Source organism: Pavona decussata, unplaced genomic scaffold, assembly GCF_977016875.1.
Source record: "Pavona decussata unplaced genomic scaffold, jaPavDecu1.1 SCAFFOLD_47, whole genome shotgun sequence".
In the NCBI taxonomy this organism is placed as follows: Eukaryota; Metazoa; Cnidaria; class Anthozoa; order Scleractinia; family Agariciidae; genus Pavona; species Pavona decussata.
In genome coordinates this window covers 832,911-847,222 of record NW_028145469.1, presented here as the reverse complement: position 1 = coordinate 847,222, position 14,312 = coordinate 832,911, and the positions used below count along the sequence as shown (strand labels likewise).

Genomic DNA, 14,312 nt, shown 5'->3' with positions numbered 1-14,312 from the left:
CATCGTTGCAAGTCAAACACGTTTTCCGAAAAACTCTATCCACCAGAATATTAGTGGGAGAAACGACTGATGATCCACAAGTGAACACTCTCTGTTCTTTGGACGATAAAGGTTTTGAAGAATAAATTAAAGTTTGGTCTTCTGATAATGTGAAGCTGTCGAGGCAATGATAATGATAATAATAATGATAATGATAATGATAATGATAATGATAATGATTATGATAATGATAATGATAATGATAATGATAATGATAATGATAATGATAATGATAATGATAACGATAATGCTAGTGTAACACAAAGTAAACATAAATTGAGTCAACCAGAAATGGAATTTTTGCAGGAATCTACTAATGTTTTGTCACTATCAATTCTAGATCTGTGGTTGATAGTGACTTATTAAAGCTAAGACGCTCGACGTATGCAATTTTAACTTCAAAATAACAAGGTAATAAGGTAAACGTTTCCTTTTAGTGAATATTAATAAAGATTTGTTCTTAAGCAGTTAGATGTTTTATGCGTGCCCAGGTAAGCGTGATAGTTGTTTCGGGCTGCGCATGCGTCACCTGCCACGCGATAGAAATCTGAAGCTCGTGATCTATCTGTTTATTAAAACCACTTTATACTAAAATCGAAAGCTATTGAAAAATTTATATGTAAAGATCCTTCGTTGAGTTAGTTAAGTAAATAAAAAATGGACTTGATACAAACGTCTAACCAATGATTTTGAGGTACAAAGGGAATTGCGATGTGCAGTGCAGTAAAAACAAGAAATACGAGCTCCCGTGGTCTAGACCAAACGTGCTGTTTTTAAGTATCTTATTATAAGGTGGCATATGGTACTTTTGCCCTTGATTTACTTTTTGGCTTACTCCTGTTTGTAATTTGCTAAAGAAAGTCGCAACAGTTTGTCAACCCTGAATAGAAATGACACCATTTCACAGTGACCAGCTCAAAAGCGTTTTAGCGCACTTGAAGTGACATACTTGGAGATACTTCGAGTTCCACTGATTGGTTCATTGTGTTGTTTACGTTTGCGGTAATTTGGGGAAATGGTTAATTTTGTTTTAAAAGAATTTAAGGTGGCCGAACACAGTTTTTACGCGCCCTTTACAGATTCTGTTAGTGATGCCATCAAGCGCGCGCTAGGGTTGTGGTACGCTAATACGACGGTCGATAAAGTGATCCCTTAATTTCACATGAATTGGATAATAAAGTTAAGTTTTGATCTTAAATATCTAAGTTTCTCATTTCTGGACACTTTTTCTTTTCTTTCCGAGCAAAAAAAATTCATTCACTAAGACATTATGCATGCTTTCATCTTTGCCATGAAACCCAATTAAGGCCACGCATGCGCATTAGACCAAAGAATTGTGACTGTTTGTTTTAGTGGAAATGAACTGTTTTCTAAGGAACTGCTCATCAGAATTTTGTGACATTTGGCATGAAAATGGTTCCCTAAAAGCGTAACTGGTCTACAAAGAGAAACTTAAATCTAACAGAGAGTAATTTCACAAAACATTTAAATGCAAAATCGATTTTTACAGGAGATCTCTCTGTTAAAATTACATGAAAGTAGTGCAACTGTGTCAGTGGAAAAAATCTAATGAGTACATTTTCTAAAAATAAAGGAAACCTACTATTTATGGACGTTTAATGTTTATCTGCGTTGCCATGGAAACGGTACTAAGCTCAACAAGAAGTACAAAAATACATTCCTTCTTAGTTAGTCTTACCCCATATCAATTTTGGTCGTCCAGAAGTACATAGTTTCCCAAATAACGTCTTCTAACACCTGTACACTAAAAAACTGTATTCGGCCACCTTAATTAAAAAACCCTTTTCCTGAAATTAATAGTCAATTATTTTTTCAGATGCCGTGAGGATTCGATATAGTGCTCGGGGCGCTTATTACTTTTTGGTACTTCACGGAAGGGCGCTTATTTCTTTTTTGAAAAACAACCGAATGTGCAAAACAAAACTTTAATATTTATTTGAAAGGGAAAAATAACAGAACCTGTAACAGTAACAAAGATACGGTGAATGTTAGGTTCAATGCCAGGGAATTTTTAAAATCACTCGTCTATTCGAAGTCGACTTTATTGTCACTTGTATCAATAATAAAGCTTTCTTGTGCCGCATCTTGTGTGATATGTGAGGTGAACTGCTGTTGATCTCATTGTAATCTGACGGAATCTGACGGACATTCGATTGGCGGGGGTTAATTAGAAAGGGGGCGCTTATTGGAAGTAGGGCACCAAATCATTGTAGTGTTACTGAAATGTTTGAATTTGAGGAGCTACAAAACGAAAATGCGTATATGCATACCTAGAAAGCTGGAAGAGGCTGGTGAGAGTTTGGGAAGATAAGAGTCGGTTTGCCAAAATATTCTGAGACTTCTAGGAATATTCAGCAAAACGTCTGAACAACTTTGTTACTTTGTGCAAAGAGCCAGCCGATTGTAAAGACCCTAAAGCGGAACGGCATTTTCGGTAATTTGCTCAAATTTCACTGTTGGGTACATTTGTTGTTTCCCTGTTGATGCTACACTGAACTGCTTTTCTCCTTATTATTTCTCTTCTCACCTCTTGGCTCCAGTTGGGATGTTCACTCGACGTTATTTCAAAGCTGGGCCGTTGTATATGGAATAAGTTGTTGTTGGAGAAACTAACTCATTCCATAGAAATCCTTTAAATTTTAAGAACAAACCGTGCGGGGGTCATTTTCCGATATTTGACGTGCTCCGTCATCGCCCATATAATTTTTTTGAAAAGTGGCTTTGCTGCAAAGGCCTATTCAGGCTGTCGATTTAAACGGATCTGCGTCGGTTCTCCAGTATTGGCCAGAACGTTTACAAAAATCTGGCAGAGAAGTGTATAGGCTCTAGGACCGTTACTATAAGAATTGACCAATGAAACACCGTGCGGTTATGAAAAACGTTCGTTTGTCGAGGTTTATTTATAAGCAAGAGTTCACGTCACGCAAGACTTAAATAAAGGGCCGTTTACACGACAGGTAAAAAAAAAGTACGAACCCGTTAAAAGGTGGTGCGGTACCCACAATTTTTGTAAAGAAATAGTCGTGATGTTTTGGGTCCATAGGCGCCTGTGGACCCAAAAAGCACAGGTATTTCTTTACAAAAATATTATGAGTACCGTACCACTTTTTAACGGGTTCGTACCTTGTTTTGCCTGAAATGTAAACGTCCTTTTAAGCTGGATAATCAGTCTGTTTAACCTTACTCTAAGCAGAAGCACAGAGAACTCAATCAAATTGTAAAGAATAACATGGAAACTTTGAAATCGTTACAGAAAGAAGAAAGGATGTCGTGACAGCTACAAACGTGCGTTACATTGCTGATAAATATAGTGTATGATGATGTCGGCTTGGTCACAAGGTCTTACTTCCGTTGCTATCGAAGTTTCTGTTCGTTTCTCAGCGGAAGCAAAATGCGATTTAAGAGTCAACGACTGAGATCTTCTGTTCTCTTTTACGGGATCTTTTTCGTCGTCACTCTTACTGGTAAGTTTGTTTGTAATGTCTTTACTAAAAGTAAAATTAACAATAAGAAAATTATGTTATTAGTACCGAAGTTAGGTATTGCACAATCCGGCCCAAATACGTGTCAGTAGTTGTAGGATGAAAGGACGATTGCAATTCTTTGTACAGACAGAGAGAATTCGCCAGCACGCTTCAACCCACTATATCAAGATGAATCACATATATGAACGACGTGATGATATTCATGAATACCTTTGCGTGAATGAATCATTTAAATGATTGGGAAATGATAGCTCACATGAAATTAAAATATTTTTAATGCTGTTTGACCTTATTTTCCTTGTCAAAATGTGCTTCATTTATTTCATAGCGCTGGTTCTTTTCAGTTTAGGTCAACAAGTTCAGCTTTGAAATTGCCCAGCTTGTCTTAATATTAACCAACAACACAAACAAGCAAAGGCATAAACCTAAGCGTAATCCAAGCGAAAAGCGGGGGCGAAAAAACACAAACATAAGCGCAAACATCAACATATAAGCATAATTGGCTAAAAAATATTCCATTCTTTTGTTCTCTTCTCTTTATTTTCCTCTGTTTTCACGTGACGTAAAATCCTGCTATTTCACTTGTGCCTGTGCCTTTCCAAATGTAGCTCGTGAAAACCGTGCAGTCTTGTGTCACGCAACATAAACAGTTCTCGTCTCTGTTGCGTGACAGGTTTGAGTTCGACAAGGGAGAGGCGAAAGTAATCGAAGTTTTTCTCTGTTTGGGCGTACATTCGCCTCCCTTTCATCGAGACTGTTGGCCTTACTTAGTACTTTTACTCAAGAACTGTTCGCGGTGTTAAGCTCGGTATTCGTTTATGCACAGTACAGTTTATTAGTTCAATCCCTAAAAGGGGTTTTCAGAATCAATTTACAATCCGTAGGCCATTGTTTTTTTTGTCAACCATTTCGCCTTCGATAAAGAATAAGTATGCTGACGCAAACACTAGTTGAGCTCGCGAGCAGTGATTGTGCAGCGCGGTCACTGACCTCGCCTGATAAAACCCAAGTACAAAGAAATTTTTAGGGTAAAATTCTTCCTTTTCAGAGACTATGTAATAAAGTTTTCACAATTGTTTTTTTTTTGTCAACCATTTCGCCTTCGATAAAGAACAAGTATGCTGACGCAAACACTAGTTGAACTCGCAAGCAGTGATTGTGCAGCGCGTTCACACACCTCGCCTGATAAAACACAAGTACAAAGACATTTTTAGGGTAAAATTCTTCCTTTTCAGAGACTATTTAATAAAATTCTCACAATTATTGGCGTACGGGACAAATAATTTCAGGGCAGCTGAAGTTATATTGCCCGAATGAAATTCGGTGGTCGCTTGTGCACAGAGACGGTGGCGTCGGGTTCCATTCATGTGAATTGCCGGTATTGAAATAGATAGAGGTCAAGTAGCTTCCGGCATGAAGGTAAAACCTTTACTGCCCCTCTTGCTCGCGCTCCGCCCTCCTCCAAGCGCTTGTGGGTGTTTTTTCCTTTTCCAGAAAAAGTCCCTCAGCTTGACTTGCAGGAAACTCTATAATTTAACGTCAACGGTGTAGGAGCGTCAACTATGCGTTAGTTTCTTTGATTTATTGACTCATTTTGCGGTCTTTTTCTTTTAATTTTACTTCCCAGAGTGAGACTCACTTTTATTGTAAGATGAGAATATTCTCGACGAGACTTCAGTGCTTTCTTGAACTGAGAGAATATGAAGTGAATTGATTTCTTTGTGGTTGTCACTGATGCTTCGTGAAGTCTTTTGAGGCTAAAACCCAGTAGCCTTTTCTGTGGCATCCAGACAAAGGGGAGAAAATGTTTTTTTTTTGTGACTTTTCCATAGTCTTTCTTTGCCGACATTCAGAATTCAACATTATTTTGTTTTAATTATATATTTTTGGGCACATTGATTTTTAACTTCCAAAAATTCTGCGGGGGCTCAAGCCCCCCCTGCCCCTCCCCCCACTACTGGTCTGTTACTCTATCAGTAAATAATTTTTTAAACAGCTAGGGTTGTTTTTTCTCTTGACAACAATTGCAAATAATTATTATGAGGAGTATTTGATGCCCGGATGCCAGGCCAGTTTTGCCAGAATGAAATAATTTAATTGTTTGGCCGCTGGAAGAGAGAAGGGGGGGGGGGGGGGAGAGGGGGAGGGAGAGGGGTTAGGGCTGCTCCTCCCCAACCCCCCCCCCCGTACGCTTATGCTGGAGATCATTTATACAGCAAGTGCGTAACATACTCTCATCCCTTAAGTTAAACTTAAGTTAGCCAGAATGATTTTTGGCCAAAGCCTACGATGAGCTGCCTTACTCCATTAAGTGGGAAAGAACAAATGATAAGAGATTTGATAGCTGCCTTGAAAGGCCTGATTATCATAAGTTCTGAAGTCGTTTTAGCATAGTCGTGGGCAATATCCCAGTGGAATCAAAGTGTATCCCTGTCCATCATATTGATATGGAGTGAATACGTACACCAAATACGTTATCATTAAACATTTTTATTGTCATTATACCGTAAGAATCACCGACATTTCTGAAAGCACGTCACAGTAAAGATCTAGAATGCAGAATTTTCTGAATTCTACGACTTTTGTTCTCATTCACCGGAATAGTATCCCGGGAAGTAAGACAGCGTCGTAAGTACGTTACCCTGCGATTACGTCTGCCTCTTATCCCATCGCTGCCAGCCAAAGGGGCGTTCGGAAGCGACGGAGAAGCGGCTTTATTTGCAGGTTATAGTTTCGTCGGTTGCATCTGAGAATCAGGCTTTTACCCACTAACTACACAAATTCAATGAGCATGTATGGGAACGAGACTCGCTGATATATGGTACCCAGAATATAAAGCAAACCAATTAAATCAAAACACAAAAGAATGGATACGAAATCGAACTTTACCGCCCCAGTGTTAAACAAGAAGGCGAAGACCAACGCTTACTTTCTGTATAATTTCTTCGGAACATGTGGTCACGGTTAAGTAATGCATGTAGCAGGTGATTTCTTTATGAGTGCACACAAATACTTGATTTCTTTAAGCATTTGCTAGATGAGGGGCTAAGTTTTCATAAAATCATTTATCTATTTAGTACTGTCAAATCCCTTTTTGTTAAATTATCATTATTATTATTATTATTATTATTATTATTATTATTATTTGCCACCAAACTGTTTTAACAATATTGTATTTTAGTTGAAGACACCAGCTTGTAGAACTACTTCAAATTCGATGATAATGATGATGATGATGATGATGATGAGGTGCCGCGATATTTTCCGGTACAGATAATTGAGAATATGAAGATTTTCCTTGTACAACGTCAGTCGTTCACGACCTTAGTTCTTCTTAATTCTTCGGTACCTACAATATGAAGTACGTTTTATTTTTTTGCAGGAGTTCTCGCTGAGTGTTCTTACAGATACGTTTCCCGTGCATCAGGTAATGACAAATGGTCATGTGAAAAGGCTCATCCTTGTAAAACCATATCGCGTGCAGTCAACTTAGCATCACCAGGAGATCACATTTACCTCGATGGGACCAACACCGATAAATATCCGTACACCTGTGAGACAGTGACGCCACTACATACGGGTATTTTCATCAACAAGAGTTTGTCGTTCAAAGGACATGGTCCAATGCCTCAAATTAGATGCTTAAGCGGGGCAAGTCTTATTTTTGATGGATCAGATAACGATTTTGAGATCACTTTGTCGGGGTTATTCTTCAACGATACTCTTGTCACCTTTCGCGGTTCGTCGGCTGAAGTAGACGGTTGTGAATTTGCTGGGCGCAGACAGCGAGTTGAGTTTACTGTGAGGAATAAGACGTCTACAAGCATCCGGATTCGGAATTCCTTGTTCTGGAAAAACACCAGTGGTCTCCTCGTTAATATCAGTAGTTTAACAAACAGAAACCAGAATCAATTCCTTATACTCGAATTGAAAAACACAACTTTTAGAGATAACTTTGTCCTTTCAGAAACCGATGAACGAAAGTTGATAACAGTGGAAAGTATCAGTCAGCTGACCGAGGCGTTTAAGTGCAAGCTTACCCTTGATAATGTTACCTTCTCAAAGAACCTGGTTACTCGCACGGGTCTGTTTAATGTAAACTTGCGAAATGGCCACCTAAATATGTCGTTAAAGGACCTTGTTGTTCAGGGAAACAATCACTTGTGCTCCTCTGGAGATTGCACGGAACTCGTGTTTAACAGCAACAGTGCAACATCTTTTATTAGTGGGGCCTATTTCTCGGCTCTCAGTGGAAGGGCTGTGATTATGACTGCAACAAATTTGTCAGTTCAGATTTATAACTCTTCATTTTCAGGATATGGCGTGAATGGAAATGGCGGTGCACTATTACTTTTGGCGTCTGACATGACCAACTTTATAATGCGAAACTCATCCTTTGTGAACACTGCAGCATTCGGTGCTTATAACGGAGGGGCTATACATTTAGAATGTTTGCATTCCATAATCAAAATTGACGATTGTGTCTTTAAGCATAACAAGGCTGGAAGTGGAGGAGCTGTTTGTATCCATGTGGTAAGATCTATGTCCAAGATCGTAGAGAACAGTACTCAGGAAGGCGAGCATTCTCAACCAAAAAGTCTCATAAGCCCATTTTTGATTGTAGACATAACAGACTGTATATTTAAGTCCACAAGTTCTTATTCTGCCTACGGCGGAGCCGTGTCAGTTGTTGGTCCAACAATGTCGGTTCGCCTGCTAAATTCCACTTTTGTTGACTGTAGCGCGTCGGCGTCTGGAGGTGCATTATATGTGGGTTCTGTGTTTCAAGCTGCCGAAAGAATTGTCCTTTATGTCGATTCATCACATTTTGTGGGTTGCAGAAGTATTAATAAGTTTGGTGGAGCAGGTTATGTTACGTTTTCGACACGGGTTAATGTGACTATTAAAAGGACCAAATTTGAACTAAGCTCTTCTTACGGATATGGTGGAGCTCTAACCTTCATGAATCCTTATTCATCCATAGATGTGAGTAAAGAAAACGATTATGTTGTTGGTTCTGAAAAAGTTATTGCAATTGAGGACTCAAGTTTTCTCAACAGTTCCTCTTCAGCTCCAGGAGGTGCAATTTTCATTGACGACTCCACAACAGAGTATAACCTGACAATAGCAAATACGAATTTTACTAATAACAGTGCCAATGGTCCAGGCGGAGCTGTTTCGGTAATGGATCTCACAAACGGAGGTTCTCAACGTACTTCTCGAAAGTTCATAACAATAGAGAGTTCACGTTTTGTCAATAGCACCACTCTCGCACCCGGAGGTGCTATTTGCATCGGTTATGCGGCAGGAAAGCATAACGTAACGATGAGAAATAGTTATTTTGCGAAAAATACCGCTGATGGCCCAGGAGGAGCACTCCATTTGCAAGATTCTCAGAATGGTACCGCCAGCAATATAATAATAAATAGCTCCGGTTTTGTTGAAAATTCTGCTACTGCCCCTGGCGGTGCCATTTATTTCAGTGGTGGATCAGCAGGACGGAATGTAACAGTCAAGGACTCGTATTTTGTCAAGAATAATTCAACTGCCAACGGGGGTGCAATTACCTCGGACAACGTCTCACCAGGAAATTTTTTTCTAACAATAAATGATACGATTTTTGCTGATAACTATGCATCGGCTCCTGGTGGTGGAGTCTTCCTTTTAGTAGATTACGAGAAGTTGATTATCTCAAACGTAACATTTAGAAATTGCAAAAGTTTATTCGGTGTTGCGGGAGGTCTGTACCTTCAAACAACCAAGAAATCGCTTATTGTGGTTGAAAATTCCACATTTTTGAACAATTCATCCCCAGAATCGGTTGGCGGAGCTATTTTGCTTTCAATGCCTTCGGATGAGCTTGAAGATCCAGGCTGCATAAAGGAAGGCCGTCCGGAAAAATTTCCAGAGTGGGATTACAACAGTAAGATCGTTTTCAAGGACACAACCTTTCAGGACAATACTGCAAGGATCGGTGGTGCAGTGTACTTGCAAAATGGGAAAACAATTTTTCAGAATTGTATCTTTGTGGACAATTTTGCATTAGCTCTTGGTGGAGGTATTTATGCAGCTGAGGGTTCGACAAGTGTTGTTATACGAGATAGCTTTTTTCTGCAATCTAAACCAGAACAAACTAGCAACCTCAAGACCTTCGCAAAGTCATCTTTTCTTCATACAGAGGCGACAGGACCACTGGTTGTGAAAAACACCACGTTAAAGGCCAAACGTAATACTGTTGGAAATTCTTTGGTCTCCATTGCAAAGGGAGGACCTGTTGATTTTGGCAAGAACAATCTCACAGCACTTTACTGCCCGGCGGGTGGTGAAATGCACTTTTTAAACTTTTCAAATACAATAACCACGAGAACGAAAGACTCTTCCTGCACGGTAAGAGTGACTGGTCTAGATTATAGCTGTCTACCTTGCCCTGGAGGTCTCTACAGTCTGCAACGTGGGCAAATGCATGGCAACTATCTCACGTCTGGCTTTGAGTGTCTTCTTTGTCCATTTGGAGCAAATTGTACCAAGAACATCGTCGCTAAGCCAAATTTTTGGGGATTTGAGGTGTTAAAATACCCACCAACTCTGGAGTTTACAATCTGCCCAACGGGATACTGTAGACCAAATGAACAACAGCTAGAGTCTCCAGGTTACAATGGCTGCCAAGGAAACCGTTCTGGTGTTTTGTGTGGGCAATGCAAGACTGGGTTTACGGAGACACTCTATTCTACCCAGTGCCGATCTATTAACGAGTGCAACGACTATTGGTTTTGGCCCGTTGCGGCATTGTATCTTTTAATAATGGCGGTGTACTTGACATTTAAGCCACCTATTCTTTCTTGGATCATAGGACAGATCCTCTGGTTTAAGGCACCTAAACTGGCAACTTCCCAAGAGCCAGACTTTGATAGAGGCTACCTTAAGATTGCATTCTACTTCTACCAGGCAGCAAATCTACTCCTCGTTTCCTCGTCTAATTCCAAATATCTTCTCCAAGCCTATTTTGTCGGGCCCATTGTCGGGTTGTTTAATTTTCAGCAAAAGCTCGCCTCGTCTTCTGGGTTTATATGCCCCTTTGCTGGTTTTACTGTCGTAACCAAGTACCTTTTTTCAACATTTCACGTCTTTGGTGCCCTGGTCATGGTCCTTCTACTCTATGGTTTTCACTTTGTATTTCGACAAATCCGTTCTAATGACAGTCCTCATGCGGGTCCTTATGTTGGAGGAATACTTCAAATATTGCTATTGGGATACGCAGTTTTAGGATCTGTTAGTTTTGATCTTCTGCGTTGTGTTCCTATTGGCACTGAGCGGCGATTGTTTTATGACGGTAATGTGGTGTGTCTACAGCGGTGGCAATACGTTTGTATAGCATTTGCTGTCACTTTTGTTGTCCCGTTTGCATTTGTGTTGTTTTGGGGCGCCATGAAGTTACACAGAGAAGTATTGTCCGTGAAAAGGTTTATGTTTGCTTGTTTTTTTCCTTTACCATTTTTAGTCCACTGGACATTCATCGCTCTTGTGGGCAATTCAAACGACTCAACCTTTCCCTCTCCCCTGGCTGCATCGATAGAAAAGGTCCTGTATGATCCTTTTAAGAGACCCGTAGACGGAAAAGGAGGCTCTTTGAGCTGGGAGAGCGTGCTGATCGGCCGCCGATTGATTCTTATAATTGTGAAAGCTGCTGTCAGTGATCCTTTTTCCCGTGTTATGCTGATGACCTTCTTCTCGTTCTTTGTTCTCGTTCATCATTTAGCAAAGCAGCCGTTTCGAGATTCCAAGGCCAACGCAGTGGAAACAATTTCTCTTCTATCGCTTATCGTGTTAGGGATGATTAACGCTTTTCCTGCAGCGTTTATCTCATTGGCTGTTTCATCCACTGGTCCTTTTACAGGGTGGCTAAATGTTTGTTCTTGGATTGAAGTTTTGATTCTTTGTTTTGTGCCTGCTGTTTGTGTCTTGTTTGTCGTCATTTTTTTAATTTCTCAGATCTGTCGTTTGTTGTTTGTCGTAGGTCGCTTTCTGGGTTTTTGTTTCGGATTTTGTCGAAGCATTAGTTGTTGTGTTGATCGGAACGAAGAAGCACCATTGTTAGCACCAGTTGCATAACATTGTACTTTAGATATTCTGGTCCTTCGTTGAACTATCTGAAAGCATAAGACAGGATCAAGATCAAAGGGACCATCCCTATGAATCCATCATTTCCTTGATAATTCGTTTACAAATTACGTCTCGTTCATCAGAGCATGCGCCTCAATTGTATTCTTAAGTTCCTTAATGAAAATGCAAATACAATTATGTTAGTTCTGAAAGTGTTGTGTGGTGATCGTATAGGAGGATCTTCGTTTACATGCTTTGCCTGATTTTTAGCATACGTTGGCATAAACGACAAAACTAGCTACAAATGAATGTTCTTCATAAATTAAAAAGGCTTGGCAATCTTAATATTTTCTGAAAATTTAAGCGTGGTATGTTAAATAGTATTTGAGAACCGCACATTAAAGGTGTCAAAATTATGGAAAGAAATGTAGCTGGGTAGCCACTCTTTGCCACCGCGTCATACATTCTTTGTGAATTTCTCAGCTTTTGAAAGCTGTTTTCTCCGAGAGCATTCAACGTATCACACTGATATTTACCCTGATTACCAAGAGTGGCATGCTCTTTTTGCTCATGGCGTCCATATGTTTCATATAATGAAATGAGGCAAATGTAAACAAAACAAAGATCCCCCAATATGTAAAGGAGAATAAAAGTTAATTCTTAGTTAGCAAGTTTAGCCTTTGTAATATTTTTTGACTTTCTTTCTTTGCTTTCTCTGTAATGCTGCCGTTTTTAAACATGCGTATGAAAATTGAGGTGTGTACCTTGGTTTCGGCTAACAAAATATGTCATAGGACTTTTTCGTATGCAGAGTCCTAAGGAGAGAATCTAAAGAATTCTAAATAAAATTAATTTTTTTTATTGGCTTGCGTTGTTTTACCGCAGAAATCCAGCAGTAATTAAATTCCAGTTCCCCAGAGTCTCTCCTTGCGACTAACCGCTTGCCAAAGAGCTTGAGGACTTTGGGTAAGAGATTGGTCATAGGATTACTTTTATGTAATTTACAGACTGTAATTATCATATAGTTGTTTTATTTTAATGATTATAATAACACGTATCACTCTCTTCGTAGGTATGTAAGCATGAAATTCTTTGTAAACTTTCATAACTGAAGATGGAATTTGAATATGCCGAAACATGTTGTTTAAATTAAGAAATGTCGTTTTAGATCTACAGGGATACACTGACATTCACCAGTCCATGATGTGATTTGTTTCAATAAAGGCATATTCACATTATATCGTAATTATTGTCCATTATAATCTGTTCGACATCGATCGAGGTAGTTGCAATTGGTTTTATTATGATTTTGTCCCATTTACATATTTCTTTGCCTTCGTTGCAAATTTTAACCCCGATCTGTTTATCAGAAAAAAAAAAAACATTTTGTCAGAATTAAAAAGAAAAATTTCTCTTTTCAATCCCAAATTTTAATTTTTCTCGATAGATGAGTGCAAATGTAATGTACATCAGTGCATGCTAATTCCAGAGGAGGTTTATTTCAGTTTCACCTTTATTGTGTATTGACAAAAGAGAGGAATTTTAAATGAGCAAGAGACTGAAGGGATCTTTGGATATCATTTGTGGGTTTATTTTCTTCCATACCGCGATCTTGTTGCTAAATGTTAAACTTTTCTAAGCTGCTTGTTTTATTTTAAAGTGATGAGAAAATACTTTTTTTTATTCCTATAGTATAAAAAAATTAACAATATTACTTTTCACCTGAAACCGACCGCTCCGCTTTTAAGGAGGCCGTAGCTTGGTTTTACCTTACAACATCATAAATTAACAAATATAATATTTTGAGTTAAATTATTATTGTTTGGAAATTAAAGAGAAAATATTAATTTACCACATCTTTTTCACTGGAACAGAATCAAAAATTGTAAACTTGTAAATCGCCTTAAATTAATTCATCATTTCCCGCAATAAAATCAGTAGGTTGCAGAACACTATTTTACGTCTGTCTAGCGGTTTCTTTCGTCTGTTTATCTGTATGCCCTCTAATTAGAACGTTTATAAACTGCTTTTACACGAAACAGAAAACAATATTAATTAATTAACATTAGCAAAATTAACTCTGAGTATGAAACTGACTTCAAATAATAAACTGGAAGTCCGATCGAGGGTGCATGACTTGGTTTTTCTACTGTTTGTAAAATGGAGTAGAACTCAATCAGTTTTTCTGTCCCTTTTTCACGACTTGACTTTCCTGCTCAGATGATGAAGACGAGGAACTTCTTTCGTTGTCCATCCTGCGACTATTTGGAAGGGACAAAGGCATTAGCATTTTAGCTCTAATTCCAAACATTCCACATTGTTTACAAACTGGTAAAATCAAACGAAAAGAGTTGGAGTGTTCCATTCCAACGGAAACGTGTTCTCCTGTCTCCCCACAGTGATGGCAAACATTCTCCAAACACAAGCAGCTGGAGTAAAACGATGTTTCCACGGCATCGTTGCAAGTCAAACACGTTTTCCAAAAAACTCTATCCACCAGAATATTAGTGGGAGAAACGACTGATGATCCACAAGTGAACACTCTCTGGTCAATAGAATAGTCAAGTAGTGTTTGTTCTTTGGACGATAAAGGTTTTTGAGAATACAAGCATCGCGGTCTATGGCAACGAAAACAGCGTATGGTGGCTCGCACCTTGTCGCCTGTAA

At 39.0% G+C, this 14,312-nt stretch overlaps 2 protein-coding genes across 3 annotated transcripts in view; both read left to right on the top strand.

Annotated features, from left to right (window-relative positions):
• LOC146482143 (uncharacterized) overlaps positions 1-12,883 on the top strand; it is a 28,126-nt gene extending 15,243 nt beyond the window's left edge. Inside the window, exon 3 of the transcript XR_014864168.1 lies at positions 12,050-12,883. The gene's annotated coding sequence lies outside the window, so the exon portion shown is untranslated. The remainder of the gene's footprint in view (positions 1-12,049) is intronic.
• On the top strand, positions 3,217-12,883 carry LOC146482142 (uncharacterized). 2 transcript variants are annotated; one of them, XM_085107428.1, is made up of 3 exons: positions 3,217-3,524; positions 6,928-11,571; positions 11,668-11,773. In XM_085107428.1, the coding sequence occupies exons 1-3, from the start codon at positions 3,452-3,454 to the stop codon at positions 11,685-11,687; spliced, it is 4,737 nt and encodes a 1,578-aa protein (XP_084963554.1). In that variant the 5' UTR covers positions 3,217-3,451; the 3' UTR covers positions 11,688-11,773. The 2 variants fall into 2 exon arrangements, with proteins under 2 accessions (XP_084963554.1, XP_084963553.1); XM_085107427.1 differs by having other exon boundaries at positions 3,388-3,524; positions 6,928-12,883.
• Positions 12,884-14,312: the final 1,429 nt, after the last annotated feature.